We start from the raw sequence: 17,264 nt of genomic DNA, 5'->3' as shown, positions 1-17,264 counted from the left end.
GTGGCTCCATGCTGACCAAGTGACCAAGGCAAGAAGAGAAGAGGAGGAAGAAGATGTAGAGGATCCCTAAGATCCAAGATTTCCACTAGAAAGGGAACCTGAAGTAAAAAACAGTAGATAGAGTGAACTAGAGAATCCGAAACTCAACCTCGGGAGAGAAGCCACTAGCTCTGTGCATCCATGCTGGAAGGAATACGAAGGCCTCGTCACCAAGTCATGGTTGAACCTCTGAGGTCCCGATCTAGGTGGTACGTGAAGATCTTGGGTATCAGTAGAAGAGATGACTGGTCGAAGACAGTCACCCCAAGAAAGTAGAGGATGGGTGAAGAACTTCATGTGGAATAGGTTTCCCCTCTGAGGTGGGAGATGGAGGGGCCCCCGCTAAAGTCGAAGAAGTAGATGCCCCCTCTGAGGGCAAAGAAATAACATCCCCCTCTCACTCCCCCTCTGAAGTAGATAGGGAATCCAAAAAACTCATGGATCATGGACTCTGAAATGTTTGATGATGAAGAAAGTGCCACCGGTCGTGCCGAAGAAGGTATCTGGGGTACCGAAGAGAAAGCCAGAAAGTGCCCAGAAGTGGCCTCTCGAACCTGAGTGGAAGAGGGTGGGGAAGAAGAAGGCTCAAGATGAGCCAAGGGGTGGGCAACAGTCATCTCTCAGTGGAGCAGACTGGGTAGCCGAAGAAAAGGAAGGAGTCGAGCAACCTCCATCTCTCAAAGGAGCGGACTGACGAGGAGAAAGTATCAAACAATCATTGTCTCTCAATGGAGCAGATTGCAGAACCATGAGCCGTGGTAGCCACTGTACCCGAAAATAGGTGGGAGAAGACTACCGCTAGCATTGCAACGATCTCCAAGAGGTGGTAGTGCCAATCAATCCTCCATGTGCTTGAAAGGACTTAGTGCGCATCGGATGCGTCTTATTGCCTTGAGCATAGTACTCTGATAGCCGATGCAGAACGATCTCTATGGCCCAGAAAGGAGAGGTGGCACAACAAGTGCCAGGTGAAAGACGCATGTACTCCGGAGGGGTGGGGAGCAAAGGTCAATGTCAACAAGCATCGGTGATGTGGCCGGTGATGCCACAATAGGAGCACCCAGTAGTCTGGTCATCTGTTGGTAAAGAAGCCATGGATACCAGTGTGCCTTGCTGAAGAAGGAAGAGGTCAACCACCATGAGCCACAAACCGCAATGTCCGCCTCACGGGGTGTGAGGGCAGTGTGAAGCACAAACTGCAATGTCTACCTCAAGGCATGGGAAGCCAATGGAAGGGCTGGAAGTGAGCTGCTAGTGGGAGGAGGATGTGACCAGCAGTAAGAGGTTGCAATCAGTAGAAAAATGTAGGTGAGGAGAGAGAAAGACTAAAAACGCAGGAAAAAACAGCAGCGGCAGTCAATATGCTGAAAGCAGCTGTGAGCAGTGTGTGATAGGCTGGAAACAGGCACCAGACTGTTGTAGACACCAATGGCCACCTTGGACCGCGATGTCCTCCGCATTTGGGGTGTGGGCAGCAAGCTAAAATACCAAAAAGGGATAGCTGAGACTGCAATGTCCGCCACAAAAGGGGTGTGGGCAGCAAGCTGAAACACCTGAAATCTGCAAAAACGAGATTTTGATGCAACAGAAGAAGAAGAGAAGTGGATGCCGAACTCGCCACCGGTCTTTGCCTTCACTGGAGTGGAGGATCTTCGTTGCTAGGTGAGCAGATCTAGCTCTGATACCATGTCAAAAGATGACGTACCAACGAGACAGTAGGGTTTGCAAGGAAGAACACGGAGTGTACTCGGCAAACATGGAGAAGAGAAGAGAAGAGAGAAGAAACTCAGATGAATGGAATGATGAAGTTCTGAATCATGGAGTGAATGTGATACAAGGGAATAAGGGTGCCGTAGCACAAGGAAGATGATGAAGACAGCCACGAACCACGAACCGCAATGTCCTCTTGAAGGGGTGTGAGGGTAGTGGAGAGACTGGAGAGAAGAGGTGACGAACTGAATGAATCAACCGTGAGGAATGAATGAGAGTGGCCTATAAATAGGCACAATCAGTCTAGGATGCCGCCCTTTTTGGGGCTGCAAACCCTAAACACAAAACACAGAAACGCAAAAACGCAAACTGCAGGTGAAGGGTGAAGGGTTTCTCAATAGGCCATTGGTGCGTGGATAGTACGCACAAGATTGCCATTGGAAAATCTTGTAACAACTAAGAAGATCATTGATAAGAGCATTATTAAAGTGTGTGCCATGGTTTGTCATGATACTGAGGGGACAACCATAGCAAGCGGACACATGGTAGTAGAGGAAGGTTGCAATTGTGGAGGTGGTAGTGTCTTTAGAGGGAACGGCTTTTGTCCACTTGGTAGCAAAGTCAGTGGCAACCAAGATATACTTGTTACCCTTTTTGGTGATTGGTGAGATTGGCCCGGCAAGCCCCACTTGGCGAATGGCCACCACCCAGTGGAGATGTGAAGTGGTAATTAGTTACTCCTCATATGCTTGGGTCCACGTCCTTGACAAGCATCGCAACTTTTAACATACCACTTACAATCCTATAACAAACTAGGCTACCAAAGACCAGATTGTAAGACCTTAAAAGCAATATCATGAGCTAACTAGTGGTTATCTCTAGGATCAAAATGGGTGGATGACACAAGATCTTCAACTTCATGAGGATGCACATATCTTCGAAGAACCATGTCTGGGACTCAGCGATAAAGTTGTCCCCCACATAATTGAATGGATGACACTCGAGTAGAAGACAATGCTTGTCCCTTGTGGAAGCTTGGGGCAGAAATGAGCTATGTGCCAATAAGTTTGTGATATCCTCGTACCCAGTTGATACCATGTCCACTTGGAAAAGCGAGCAAGTAACCTTGAAGAGTTTTTGATCTAGAAAATTTGATTGAAACCTTCAGACAATGGTGCCTCTCCGCGTGTGACACAACTAAGATGGTCAGCCATATTATTGTGTTTTCTCAGACAGATCCATAACTCAAAATCAAATTCCTATAAAAGCGGCAATCATCTCCAATCACAACTAGAAGGTTGAGATTTGGTAAGTAAACATTTTAAAGCTAGACAATGCTTGTCCCTTGCGGAAGCTTGGGGCAGAAATGAGCCATGTGCCAATAAGTTTGGGATATCCTCGTACCCAATTGATACCATGTCCACTTGGAAAAGCGAGCAAGTAACCTTGAAGAGCTTTTTGTCTGGAAAATGTGATTGAAACCTTCGAGACGATGGTGCCTCTCCGTGTGTGACACAACTAAGATGGTCAGCCATATTATGGTGTTTTCTCAGACGGATCCATAACTCAAAATCAAATTCCTATAAAAGCGGCAATCGTCTCCAAACACGACTAGAAGGTTGAGATTTGGTAAGTAAACATTTTAAAGCTAGATAATTTGAAATAACAACTAAGTGGGTTCCTAAAAGATAATGTCGAAGAAATTTCTTACCAGCGTAAACAATAGCCAATTCTTATCGCTCAATTGTGGGGTAATTGTGTTCAGCCTTGTTGAGCAAACGACTAGCATAATAGACAGGGTGATTGATGTTGGCGGAGACATCACGTTATGTGAGGGCGGCTCCTATTGCTATAAGGCTTACATCCGTGTGGACATGGAAGGTCTTGGTCCAACTAGGAGTGATTAAGGTGGGTGCTTGAGTAAGGCATCATCCAAGGTACTTGAAGGCTGCATCAACCTCAAAAGACCACTTAAAGGGGTACAAAGGACTAAGGAGTTGGGAAAGAGGACGGGCAATGTGTGCAAACAAGTTATCTAGTGTGACCGTTGGTCAAATGGGTGTGGAAGCTTCCACAATAAGTACGGTGATAGAAGAAGAGTCTGGCCCTTTCTCTAATTGTAGTGATGTTAGACCCTTGGCATCGTTAATCCATGGCTCATATGTGTCCCAATCTTGGTATACCCTAGCTATGTGCAACCATGGGCGGCCAATAAGCACCATGGGTACAATCCTTCCATGGGTGGGATGCCTACTACAAGGAAGGACATGGAATTGGAGGTCTTGTATGTGCACTAGGACCCCTTCAACCAATCCCATAGGTTGGACTAGTCAAATGTCAAAAGACAGGGGTCGAGCAATTGTAAGCCCTAATGTTAAAAGTGTTGTTTTAGGCATTATGTTAACTCTCAAGCCACCATCCACTATGGCCCCTTTAATAGCATGCCCTTTGATTTCAAATGAAAGTCATGGGCTACAAGAGTTAGCAATGACACTAATGTCCAACACTAGGTGAAAATTGATATTAGTAGATATTGGGATACTAATTGGGTTAGATTGCGGACCCTTGACTTGATCTAGAATATTTTGCACATATTCTTGAATTAGAGGACTCAAAACGCAATCTTGGGGAAGAGAGTGATGAAGTCACTTACTATTGCAAATTTCTTGGAGCAAAGCTTCGCTTGATAGCCAATCATCGAGGCCCTTGGCCATCTTTGTTGTTAGGGATGGATGACATGACCGCTCTTGAGTTTGCCAAAAAGCCTCTTCTATAACATTGTAGTCTTCTTGCTATTTTGGTGCCTCAGTAATAGCCTTCCCTGTGAAAGATAGTGAGCATTTTTCTCTTGCTATAAATTCATTTACTCATGTTGGTAATTCAAAGTTTCCTAGAGGGACATATCAACATTTATTGGTGAAATTTGTTGATTCTCTGAGGAGGAAGTGGGAGGAGTACATGGGGAGAGGTAGAAAGAAGTTTGAATGGCGTCTGCTTGTGCTTGTGCTCATATGAGAACCACCACCAAGGGAGTGGGTGTGCTAGTGGTAGGGGAAGTGATATTAATCAAGTTTGTGGTTTGAGATGCTTTTGAATTTTTGTTTTGGAACAATCTCTAGTATAGTGGTCATGAGAACTTGGGCAAAACTGGCATGGAGGTGTTCCTTTTGGGATGATGCATTTGCTTTGATAATGTCTGTATTCTCCACAGCTATAGCATAATATGGGGTGGTCAGAGGGATTGTCAAGGGCCCTTGGTCTTGTGAAGGGTGGTATAAAACAGGAGGCATATGTGAGTGGAAAAGAAGTAGTCTCAGTAAAGGAGGATTTGTGGAGGGTGGAAAGGTGGGGTGGAATGCTGAGTTCCTCGTTGTAAATGAGAAAGTTGAGGGATAACTTGGTGAGAAAGATAGGCATGCAAGTGGACTTACCTAGGGGATAAGTTTGAGTCCTCTAAGGTAGTCACATTCACAATCTTCATGGTACATTGTGCAACAAAAGCTTTAAAATTTACATTGAGGGCTCTCACTTGGCATGTGCCCTTGTTGTTGACAATGGGTAGACCAAGGAGCAGCAACTGTTATGCCAAAAGTATCCACACTTTTGAGTTTCTCGATCTCTTTCCTTAAGAGCTCTATCACACATTGCTCCCCCATTTGTATTTTTTCCATTTTCAAGGCCTGTAACTCACGTGCTAATTTTGCAACATCATTAGAAGTGTTCGATGATGATCACAAGAATGTACTTGATTGTAAGGAGAGCTTGCATGCATTCTCTATCTTTGTTGCCAAATTGTTGAAATGCATCTAGGCTAGTAGTGGTGTCCAAGGTTTCCCAAATCTTTTGTCGAGTGCTTGGTGGAAGTGCTCTAGTAACACATTGTCGTACCGTGAAGTCTCCAACGCAAGTTGGACGGTGTGTTACCCTCGCGATTTCCTAGATGGTAAGCCATAAGAAACTCATCCTTGCTAGGTCACGAAGCGGTTCTCCAGAAACTAGCTATACCACGTATCCGTAGTGTCCTCTAGGGTGGAGGGGAAGAGTATGAGAAATGCATCCTCCCTATCTACTCCTCTGCTTTGTCATAAGCTACGAAATCAACGGACATAGTCTCCAGGATCTTCAGTGGCTAGCCCCTTGAAGGTGGGTAGCGTTATATTTATTCTTCCTAGTGCCTTGTGGAGAGGCTTAGGGGCATCAGCCCCTGTCCACTGAGCTGCTGCCAGCTCCCATGCCCATTCTAGTCATTTTAGATGGACTTATGTTTTGGTGCAGGGGACAACTTGGAACTTGGTATCTACTAAAAACTCGAAGAGGAGTTTCAGGAGTGGAAATTCGAAGGATTCGCTAGAGCGAGTTGTAGGCATACGCTTTGGACTTCCAATGCAAAGAGGGGAGATTGTAGGGGTGATTGTCACGTGTCGGTGCTTGTATGAGGTGCAGGGGGTTCCTTAGAGGAGTATGCTCACTCTGCAATCAATGCATACACCTCCAAATTCATTCACATTGCTGGTTAATGTAAAGAGGACCGAGAAGGAAGGTCTAACAAAGAGAGGAGGGAAGGCTAGGAGGAAAGGGAAGTCTAGAGGGAAGAGGGACAATGCTGCAGAGAAGTTAGATAGAGAAGTTCAGGTACAAGAAGTTCAAAGACAGACATCTAGGAAGGGGTGAAGTTTGGAGGCAGAGAAGCCTGGGGACAGAGAAGTGTGGGGAAGAGAAGAAGTTTGGAGGTAGAGAAGTCTGAAGATGGAGATAGAGAAGTCAAGAGAAGTCTGGGGAAGAGAGAAGTCAGACAGAGAAGTGTTGAGAAAAAAAAAGTCCAGAGACCAAGGAGTTTGGGAAAGAGAGAAGTCACACAAAGAAGTCTGAGAGAAAAGTGGAGAGAAGAGCCTAGACAGATAGAGATGTGGAGTCTAGAGAGAGGTCTAAGTCTAGAAAGAAGTACAGAGAAGTAGAAGTAGAGCAAGAAGCTTGGAGGAGAGGAGAGAGAATGAAGTTTGGAGAGAAGAGGAAAGAGAGAGAAGTCTAGAGACAAGGGCTAGATAAAGGAATTCCGGAGGAAGGAGGAGAGAGAAGTGAAGTCGGGGGTGAAGGGGAGAGTTAAGAGAAGTCTAAAGACAAGAGAAAGATAGTGACACACGAGTGGTTAGAGACAAAAGTACACAGATTTGCAAGAGCATACTTATATTAGCATAAAATGATTGCTTGATATATTGGTTCTCTCTCCCCTCTTTATAGCTGGAGAGAGGGGAGAGCAAACGATCTTCATACAATATCAATATTTAGAGACGGAGCGGTGGAGGAGGTTTTCTCTAGACAGTCACCAAAAATTCTCTTAGTCAAGAGTTTCCAATCGGGTCCAGTGTGCTCACACACATCACTATTAAAATATGCTGACAAATCCCTTGCAGAAGTGATATGGGAACAAGAGTTGGCACTCGTGTATAGGGAAGTACCAAGCTTGGTGGACTATGAATAATACACGAAGGGGTATAAGCCCAAAGCTTCGTTAAAAGCTTCAAACTTCTCAAAACAAAAAGCCTTTATGAAAAGATTAGTAAGGTTGTCTTATGTTAACACATAGGCCAAGTTGATCTCTCTTGTAGAGAGTCTCTCCTTGGCATAATGATAATGCACCTCATTGTACTTAGACAAGCATGGGACATTGGGTTTCATGCAACTATCAATGCACTTTGACTATTAGTGAACATGGTGATGGCAGATAACTGTCTACCACCCAAGTCAGCCAAATGGCAACTGAGCCAACACACTCAATCCTAGTTGTGAAAGCTGCCTTATACTTAGCTTCACAACTAGAACCCCATGCATTCTTCTAGATACAGAGTTGCATAGGCAACATGTAATTGTTGTGTATGACACCCACTATGCACAAGGGATTTGGAGGAAGCCTTGAGATTGATCTTCAATGGCACGAGAGGAACGATGATAGTGAACTTTAAGGCTTGAGCACTTTAGCCTAACTCATAGATAGGTTTCCTATCTATGGTTATAAGCATGTAGAGGAGGGTTTAGGGAGATGAGGGTGACAGCAATACCTAATTTTCTGAGTTAGAGTGAATGGCAGGACATTGCCACAGATATCTTTAATGGCACCAGAGTAGAGAAGATAGTTACTTGGGGCACTCTAGCTTAGCTCATAAATAGAGGTCCTACTTGTGGCTATAAAGATGTAGAGGCGAGTTTCTCCCGCTCTTTTAGAGAGTAAATGAGATGATTGCAGTCGGTAGCAAGTGATGTATGTACAAGAAAATGAGGGGATTAGCACACAAGCCATGATGATTGGTTCTGTTGGTAAACCTGAAAGTTAACATGGTTGTTGGATCTACTTAAATCGTGAAATCCATAAATTTTTCATCATTGGTAATTTTAACCTTAAATATGGATGTCCACATAGCTTGATTACCTAAGAATGTCGTAATCTTGCAGATTTACATTCCCAAGGGTGGTTGTCATGCAACCTCATCTAGTGGAATGTTATTAGCAGTTGGAGGGCGCTATGACCTGCTGCTTCAACAACTTTGGCCAAGTTCTTTGGTTGGTATCAACTTTGAGCTCAATTGTTATTATATTCATAGGAATCATGTGTGGTGTGATAGTGGTGGTATATGTGTGCCTCAAAGAATGTGTCTTGAGTAATCATTTTAGGCCTTGGTGAAATTTAATGCATAATATCATTGAGCCATTCCATTCAGTTTCTATGTTAAAATGTGAAGGTGGATTTCAACATTGGAGCATTGCTTACAATGCAACATATTATTTTCTTTATGATATGACAGCCATTCCATTCAGTTTCTATGTTAAAATGTGAGGATGGATTTCAACATTGGAGCATTGCTTACAATGCAACATATTATTTTCTTTATGATATGACAGCCATTCCATTCAGTTTCTATGTTAAAATGTGAAGATGGATTTCAACATTGGAGCATTGCTTACAATGCAACATGTTATTTTCTTTATGATATGACAGCCAAAAAACTTGTATTTCATCTTGCAGTGCAATCCTTGAATAATTGGTCAAGTGAACTCCTTTTGGCTTTGTAGAGATTCTCATCGAAAATGGTGTAGAAGATTTTCACGATTTGAGCAAATAAACTGCTACTTGAGGAGAGACTTTCGTGTTGGGAATGCATGCTTGGAGTTAGTCTATGGGGTTCTATAATGCCTATGAGAAGTATTGGTCCCCCTCTTTTCTCTCAAAGAATGAGAGAAATCTATTGATACTAGATACCTCATGAAAAAATCCTGAGGTAAGAGTACAAATTTAATTTGGGGATTTTTCATAAGGGAAAGTCCTTCCAAGGGTGGTAAGTTTTGGCTTTCTCCAAGTCCACCAACCAAAGATCATGGTCAGTTATGGGAGGACTTGGAGTCTCTTTTAATGGCCTGCTGCCCAAGTTCTATAATGGGAGATTTGAATGTTTGCAAGCATATCTCAAGCTACCTCCCCTAACTTCAGTGGTGCCCCTAGTGTCAGGGCTGGAATGTATTGGCTGTTATGCTATGAGAAGTTGGGCTTGCCAAAATACTACATAATTTTTTCTCAACCCCAAAGCACAAACACAAACCCCCTAAAGGCAAACCCTAGATACAAGATTGTACAAGATTTATCATATCATTCGCCCAAAAGTTCAAAACAATGGGATCATGAGCCACTTTTCCATCCCACAATTTCTCATCTCACATCTTCTCAGCAAACTTCACTCTGTGCCTCCATCGTCAGTTGCCTTCGCTGCTCACCTCATCAGCACTTCAGCCTGCTGCTCCATCTGTCATCATCATCATCTGTTACCTTGAAGTCGTTAATGTTCCACTGCCTGTGCTGGCATCATTATTGGCTGCTGTCATCATCTGCAGCTGCTCCGTTTCAGTGGTAAATTGCTGTGTTTGGCTCGTGTTGATACACTCAGACATAGTAAATGTTAATGATATGAGTACTTTGCTTCATTACATGAGAAGTGTGTAGGAGAGAATATTGTGTGGTTGCAAGGTTCTCAGGAGATGACAGCTGCTGAGCCTTGATCAGTTTTAAGTATATCTGTTGACTGTTACAGATCCTAGTCTCTCTGGAAACTTTTTTCTATACTTGTTCTTGTTGCTCATCAATATCTTCAGAATTTGGTCAGGGATTAGGTAATGCTAGAATGAGCTGCTACCCCCTTTTTTTTCTCTCCAAGTAAAGAAAATTCTATTAAGAACACCTCGGACAAAAAAAAAACTGAGGTAAATACAAAATACATGGAACTCTGTGAGGAGTAACTAAGTACATAAAAATGACAACAGTTGTGTGAACAACCAATCTGATGGGCTAAAATGCCAGGCCATCTGAGGTAGTATGAAAGGTGTCTGAATCCAAAATCTGCAGGAAAGGCTCTCTTTTCTTCCTCATCCTTTCAGAGCTGCTCTGCATCCTCTCCCATCTCCCATGGAGGGTGTGGACTATCTCTATCCATATTCTCGATAAAGACTCCCCAGTGGATATATTCCCTCTCTGTACCAATGGGGGGTGGCTGCTGGCTGTGCTCCAATACTGCTACTTTTATTTCCAGTGATAGAAAATTATATTCATAACCCCTCAGAGAAAATCCTCTTGAGGTTAAATACAAATTACAAGGAACCATGTAAAGACTTGCTAAGTACATCTCAAATACAATGGTTATGTGAACAACCACTTTGGTGGGCTATAATGCTAGACCATCTGAGGGGCAGTATGAAAGAAAATGTGGGAGTCGCAGGTCCACAAGAAGGCAGTTCTCTTCATCATCACAGAGCTGCCTTTCATCCTATCGCATCTTCCACTAAGAGTGTGGTTGATCTTTGTCCATGGATACATCTTGAAGGTCTTGGGCAAATAGTAATAGCGATTAGCTCATTGCTGACAATGAGGTGAAATGTGGTTCCTTACAAAAAGAGTTTAAGATGGCATTGTTTGCGGTAAACACATGTTCAAGGAGTCAAACACAGATTAACCACCAGAGAATGGGCAGCATGAAAATGCAGAATGTACAGTTGAGGCAGAAACCAGGTTGCTCAACCTGAAATTGTGTCACCCAGCATCAAGAACAGTCATCAGGGCTGTCGAGTCAGGTGGAGCCGGTCATGTCAGCAATTCAGTCATTTTCCACACCTTTCATCAGGCTTTAGACTTGTTGGGCAGAGTCAGGGGGGCTGCTTCCCAGCTTCCCAGATTTAGACATCTTATTTTTTCCATGCCTGAAACCTGCCATGGACACGTCCTCAGCATCCTCATCCAGCCTAACAGCCTTCATATGATTCCTGGCATAGGCAACCTTCATCGTCCCTTCCCCTGCACAACGCCAACAGGCAGAACAGCAGCAGAATCCAATTCGAACAGACCAAGAAACACCTGCATCACAGACACATGGAACTAGTGAATCACCTGAAATTGCAGCTGGTCCTTCATCATCCTGAGGGGGTTCCGGTGCAGCCCTCCCTCCACCACATGGTCAGCCAATGCCTTTCCACCAACTGCTTCACTTCAAACGTAAGGCTAGCACTCAAGGAGAAAGTGATGGCCCTAGAAGCATCATCTCTGATGTGTAGAATTATTGGAGATCACCCGAATGTTCACAGTCTTAAGGACTCCATCCAGTCCAGTCTTACCGGTATCCCAGACAGGATTATGCAAGAAGTGCCACTGGGAAAGGGGTGCTTCAGACTCGAGTTCAATTCACTCAAGCAAATGAAGGTAACGCTTTCTACCAGCCTGCTTGATGCTAGGACATTAGACATGCTTCGACAGATGGATTGAGGATTGTGACTACTTGTCACCTAGAGAGGGCATTGCCATCACCATCTCTTTCCTAGCCTTGATGAGTATCTCATGCCATACTTTTTTGAGATTGGCAGTGCTTTTAGCCATGTCATACAGAGGGGTAGGACTTTTGTTGATGTATTCTCGGAAGGCCCACACAGATAGCCATTAGTCCGAGTGATACTACCCACAGATTCTCTACACTCCCTTGGACTATCAGGATTTCCTCTATTCACAAGGGCTTCCTTATTCAGCCCATCCCTTATGCAGGCCTCGCTGGTCAGTGCTTCACTTGCAAGATGATTGGACATCTTGCAACGGAATGTCCCAAGACACAAATGTCACACCCTGGAGGTGGTAGACCTAGGGTGCGGAGGAGTGATTCAAAGCACCAAAGATGGCCCGAGGAGGAGGCAATGTTAGAGAGAGAGAGAGAGACCTTTCCCATATGATCACATCTTGGCAGGCGATATTACATTTTGCAGTTTGGCGCCCTCCTGATTTTCATAAGAAGGAAAATTCCCTGCTAGGAGAAATACTAGCTACCTCCAGGTTGTTGGATTGGACTGATAAAGATCTGCAGCAAGACAAGTTCAACCGGATGGATCGTTTGGGGTTGCAGATAATCCTGGATGGTGTCATTCTTGGGCAGGCCCATCTTTATTCTTTTCGGTGCATTCATTAACACTTTCAGGTGCCTAGAGGATATCATGATATTTGGTCAGCCATCCAGGACAAACTTTTGAGGTTCTATCCTTTGCCTACGCTACAACTATTTTCTCCTTGGCATGACTAGAAGTTTGTCATTCCTGATGATTTCGAGAAAAGGTCAGCTAACGAGATATATCATCAAATGGCGGAGCCCAAAAGATGGCTTACAGATAAGGCTAATAAAGTATGGCATCTTCGGGATAGTAAAAAGAAGTGGCAGGATAGATTCATGCAGCTCTGGAAATCTAAGATTCCATATCAGGGGAAAGTTTTTATATGGAGGCTACTTATTGGGGCTCTTCCTACTGGGTATGTGCTGTGTGCTCGTAAGATATCTGCTGGTCAATGTGTATTTTGTGCTACATGTGATGAGACAATGCTTCATCTTTTTGTCTCCTGCCCTATTGCGAGACAGATTTGGAGTTTTGTTTCCCATGTATGGTTCTCCTTGACTCAGCATCGGATATCAGCTCATTCGTGGATTATGGGAAAGATGACCTCCATGACCTCTTTGAGTTCAGATTATTCCTGCCTTTTCCATTTTCTTAGATGGACAGCCTTGTGGCATTCTTGGCGTACTCGGAACGCCTTCATTTTTTATTCAATTTCTGGCATTCATGGTCATGTGGCCCCAATTCGTGGTTTACTGTTGTGGCAAATCTTCTCTATGGTGTCTGCTGATCTGGTTCTTCCTGACATTGCTGCTCCCTGGCTGGAAATTGTTCGCTCCACACCAGCTGTTCTTCCGGTCTGACATTCCTGTGTTAGAGTCCGTGTATAGAGAGAGAGAGAGAGAGAGAGAGAGAGAGAGACTCAGCTGATCTAGTTCTTCCTGACATTATTACTCCCTGGCTGGATATTGTTTGCTCTACTCCAAATGTTCTTTCTGAGTGACATTTCTGTGTTAGAGTTGTGGTACACTTTTAGTTGTATCTGTGTTTTTTTATATGCTGACCTGATGGTGTGATGTAAAAAAAAGTGAGACCTGTATCCTTTCTGTTTGGTTGGATGGCCTGAAGGCTAGATGTAAATATTCCAGTATTAATATACACTTATTCACGAGAGAGAGAGAGAGAGAGAGAGAGAGAGAGAGAGAGAGAGAGAGAGGGGCAAGATGGCCTAGAGGCCAAGAGATGGATGGAGGGACAGTGGATAGTGATCAAGGACCTCACACCGGCAATGCGTGCGGAGCTATGGCAACCCCCATTGCTCTCATAGACACTCCCTTGGATGCCCACAAACCAGACTTTCCACACCCCCTTAGTGTGGCAGCATTGCAAATTGATGTAATATAGCCCACCAAGACAATGGTACCAACAGCCTTTGACGAGTTAGAGCAAGCTACAAATACACCACAATCCTCGAGACTCAATAGGCAGAGGAGGCCGTGATAGCCCAAGAGAGAGTAGGAGGTAGAGGACTCAAATGCCTACTCAGAGGGCTTTCCTCCATAACACCATGCAGTAGAGATAAAAGAGAGAACACATGATAGAGTATATGCAAGGAAGCAGCAGAGGCAAGCATGGTCTGTTAAGCCACGCCAGTCCGAGAGGTTGAGACACACTCCATGAGGTTATTCTCATGAAATATACAAGGCTTTGGAGGAGGACGCTTTAGGCAAGCTTTGAGCCTTACGTGACAAGATTTGCATAGAGCTCTAGTAGGAAGTTCAATTGATTTTCTCATGTTACAAGACCATGATCTCTCAGCAAACAGGATATCCCAATGTTGTGGGAAGTTATTGCCAAGTCAAATTCACACTCACCACCAAGCAATTGCTAGGATTGCCAATGTGATACAAGATGGAATATGCTTATGCGTTTGGGAGCAGTGGACTCTGTTGATATAGGGCTAGGGCATTTTTGTTCTAAGGAGAGCCATGTGGGTCTCAATGAGAGTGGAGGAGACACACATTGGTATATTGGTCGTTTACACCTAGAATGGCCAACGAGATAGCAAACAATGAACCACCCTCAATCATCTTTGCCATAGGCCGATCTGGTAGGGGGTGACTTTTACATGGAGGGCCTTAAGGACAAGAGAGTCGGATGCACCGAAATCATTGAGGGAGGAGAGCAAGTTGCTTGGGAGGAGTTCTTATTCCAAATGAGAAGCTAGGACCTGTGGTTCACAACAAAGTTTGGCAGGACCATAGGCTTGCTCCAGTTCTACACAAGAGATAGGGTGGTAGAAGCCATAACTTTCTCTAGGATCAATAGATTTTATGTCAATGATTGGGCTTATGGAAAGAGGCGCGCTTACAAGTATCATACTTGGCATAACCCTCTCATACCACTCACCAATTCAGATACTTCTATTTGAGAGAGTAGGGGGACCTCACTCCAGTGTCGACATTCTAGAGTACTTATTCTATGAAGACAATCTCAGAGAGACGACCGTGCAGATTCTAGAGAAGGAAAGAACTGCTAAAGCATCATTGGTATCCTTACAAGGGGAGGAGGAGAGAAGCCATGATGTAGGTGGACAGTCAAAAGGATGCATATTGTAAGAGCAGAGATTGTTTCTTTCTAGACTCAATCTATCATCAAAGCTAACAGGGATTGTTTCCGCATGCAAATAGGGCCGAAACACTCTGCAGAGTGTTTGGAGACTCAAGAGAGGGGATGGATCAATTGCATAGGACACCCTTAGGAGGTGAGAAAGGTGGTCATACAATACTACAAAACCCCACTAGGATCCACCAATAGGCTCCCGCACACCACTACGTAGCCTCCTCGCCCCCCACACACACCCTCACCACACCCACCCCCCCCCCCCCCCCCCCCGCGGGGTGGCTGCAAGGCCCCCACAGATATGAGAGAGACAAAGAGAGAATTTGGCAAAGCATCTGAAGGGTGGTTATAGATAGAATGAGCAGACATTAGATGCCTCATTTTACAGAGGAATTGGAGGAGGCACTTCAGGCACTACATTCAGGCAAGTGTCCAAGTGAAGATGAACTAGATAAGTCCTTCTCTGTGAGCTAGTGGGATCTTTTTAGTACAAGCCTTCACTCGACTTTTTAGTAGATTATGGCATCAGGGGCTATGCCAAAGAGACTTTTGAAGGGGTTGATTCATCTCATCCCCAAAGGAAGTGGAGATAGATTGGCAATCACACAGTGGAGACCAATTACCTTGCTTGGAACTGTGTACAAGATCCTTGACTGTCAGTTTGGAGCCTGCCACTTGCCACCAGTAAGCACTCAACCCTGCAATTTTCTTCCCACATTTCACAGCCTGCATTCAATCCATCAGCTCAGCCAGTCATCATGCCATTTTGCTGGCTTTTTCTGTCAGTAAACTGCTGCAATTTGGCAGTTCCCAGCAGCGTTCAGCCTGCTGCCTGCATTTCCTCATGCATGAGTGAATGCATAATCAGCTCATCAGTCTAGCAGAGTCCCAAGATCCCGTTGAATGTTATTGAGCTCAAGACAAAGAATTTGGATTGTTGCCTTTCATCACATCACAAACGATATCATTGTATCAGACATTTGCTTTATTATTTTTGTATGTCTTTACACACCACGTGCCAAAAGAGCTGCAGTGGCTGTTGACACTGGGAGAGGAGATGACGTGGCGGTGGTGGAACTTCCGAGGACATGAAGTCGATGATGACGACGATTTCGATAGGGGGGAGGGGCACACATGTGCCACCTCCAAACCCCCACTACCCCTTCTTCTTAGGCCGCATGGTGACAGGTACACAGGTCGTTAGAGTGGAGCTAAGGGCCCTTGTCAGAGCACCCCCCCCCCCCCCCCAATCAATACCCATCTCACTCCTATAAAACCCCCCGTCCTTAAGGAAAAAAAAACACAATAATTTCTTCCTTCTCCTCCCTCCTACTCCTGGTTTGAGAAAGGGTGAGAAAGAGAGAGAGAGAGAGAGAGAGGAGGGGGGGAGGGGAGGGGAATCTTAGAGTGAGAGAGGAAGAGAGAGAGAGAGAAGAGGCTCAAGGGAAATTCCTTTCTTGGACGAAGGCTCAAGTACCCTCTCTCCCCATCACGATTTCCGTGATTCTCTATCAACTACCCTTCCTCGAGTTTGAGGAGCTTGTTGATGTGGAGTTTGTTGATGATACATTAGTTTACGTGGATGGGGATGAGGGTAACTTTAGAGCCTTCATAACGGCATGGACCCATTTTACAAAGCATTAGGAGCCCTAATTAGTTGGCACAAATCCTATGGATTTTGGATATGCGACACTAGACTCTGGAGTGGTGACCAAATTAGGATTTCATGTGGGTTTCCCATGGGACAACTATGAGATATCGTGCATGCCATTTGGAGATTGATATAATCTCACAACAACAGTTGGCACGTCTCCTTTTGAGCGTCAGACAAAAGCTTCTCTATTGGGGCTTGACAAGACTCTCATTAGCAAGGAGAGTAGTGGTTGCCAACCAAGTTCTTCTGGCAATCATGTGGTACATCAGTTCTTGTTGGGTATTCTCTAGGTCATGCATTGGCAAGGTAAAATGCCTCATCAGGAACCTCATTTGGTTGGGAGAAGATAGCTAGAGCAAAGTGGCATAGTGACATCGGATGGCCATTTTCTAGCTTACCATCCCAATTCTAGCTTGTCCTCAAACCATCCCAATCCTGTCACCTCGTTAGAGCCCCTTCTAATGAGGGAAATTCCTTTCTTGGACGAAGGCTCAAGTACCCTCTCTCCCCATCACGATTTCCATGATTCTCTATCAACTACCCTTCCTCGAGTTTGAGGAGCTTGTTGATGTGGAGTTTGTTGATGATACATTAGTTTACGTGGATGGGGATGAGGTTAACTTTAGAGCCTTCATAACGGCATGGAGCCATTTTGCAGAGCATTGGGAGCCCTAATTAGTTGGCACAAATCCTATGGATTTTGGATATGCGACACTAGACTCTGGAGTGGTGACCAAATTAGGATTTCATGTGGGTTTCCCATGGGACAACTATGAGATATCGTGCATGCCATTTGGAGATTGATATAATCTCACAACAGCAGTTGGCACGTCTCCTTTTG

The 17,264-nt window shown here is 44.6% G+C and overlaps 1 protein-coding gene across 6 annotated transcripts in view; it reads left to right on the top strand.

The window, feature by feature from the left end:
• Positions 1–17,264, top strand: part of GCN2 (protein kinase family protein) — a 323,601-nt gene that overhangs the window by 271,140 nt on the left and 35,197 nt on the right. For all 6 annotated transcript variants that reach the window (XM_087682047.1, XM_087682045.1, XM_087682046.1 and 3 more), the window contains one exon: positions 8,197–8,304. In XM_087682047.1, the coding sequence (XP_087538173.1) occupies positions 8,197–8,304 (108 nt within the window). The remainder of the gene's footprint in view (positions 1–8,196; positions 8,305–17,264) is intronic.

Source organism: Lygodium microphyllum, chromosome 7 (genome assembly GCF_053477565.2).
Source record: "Lygodium microphyllum isolate KBCC chromosome 7, Lygodium_microphyllum_v1.1.10, whole genome shotgun sequence".
Lineage (NCBI taxonomy): Eukaryota > Viridiplantae > Streptophyta > Polypodiopsida > Schizaeales > Lygodiaceae > Lygodium > Lygodium microphyllum.
Note: the sequence above shows the minus strand (reverse complement) of the source record. Positions and strands in the feature narration are given on the sequence as shown.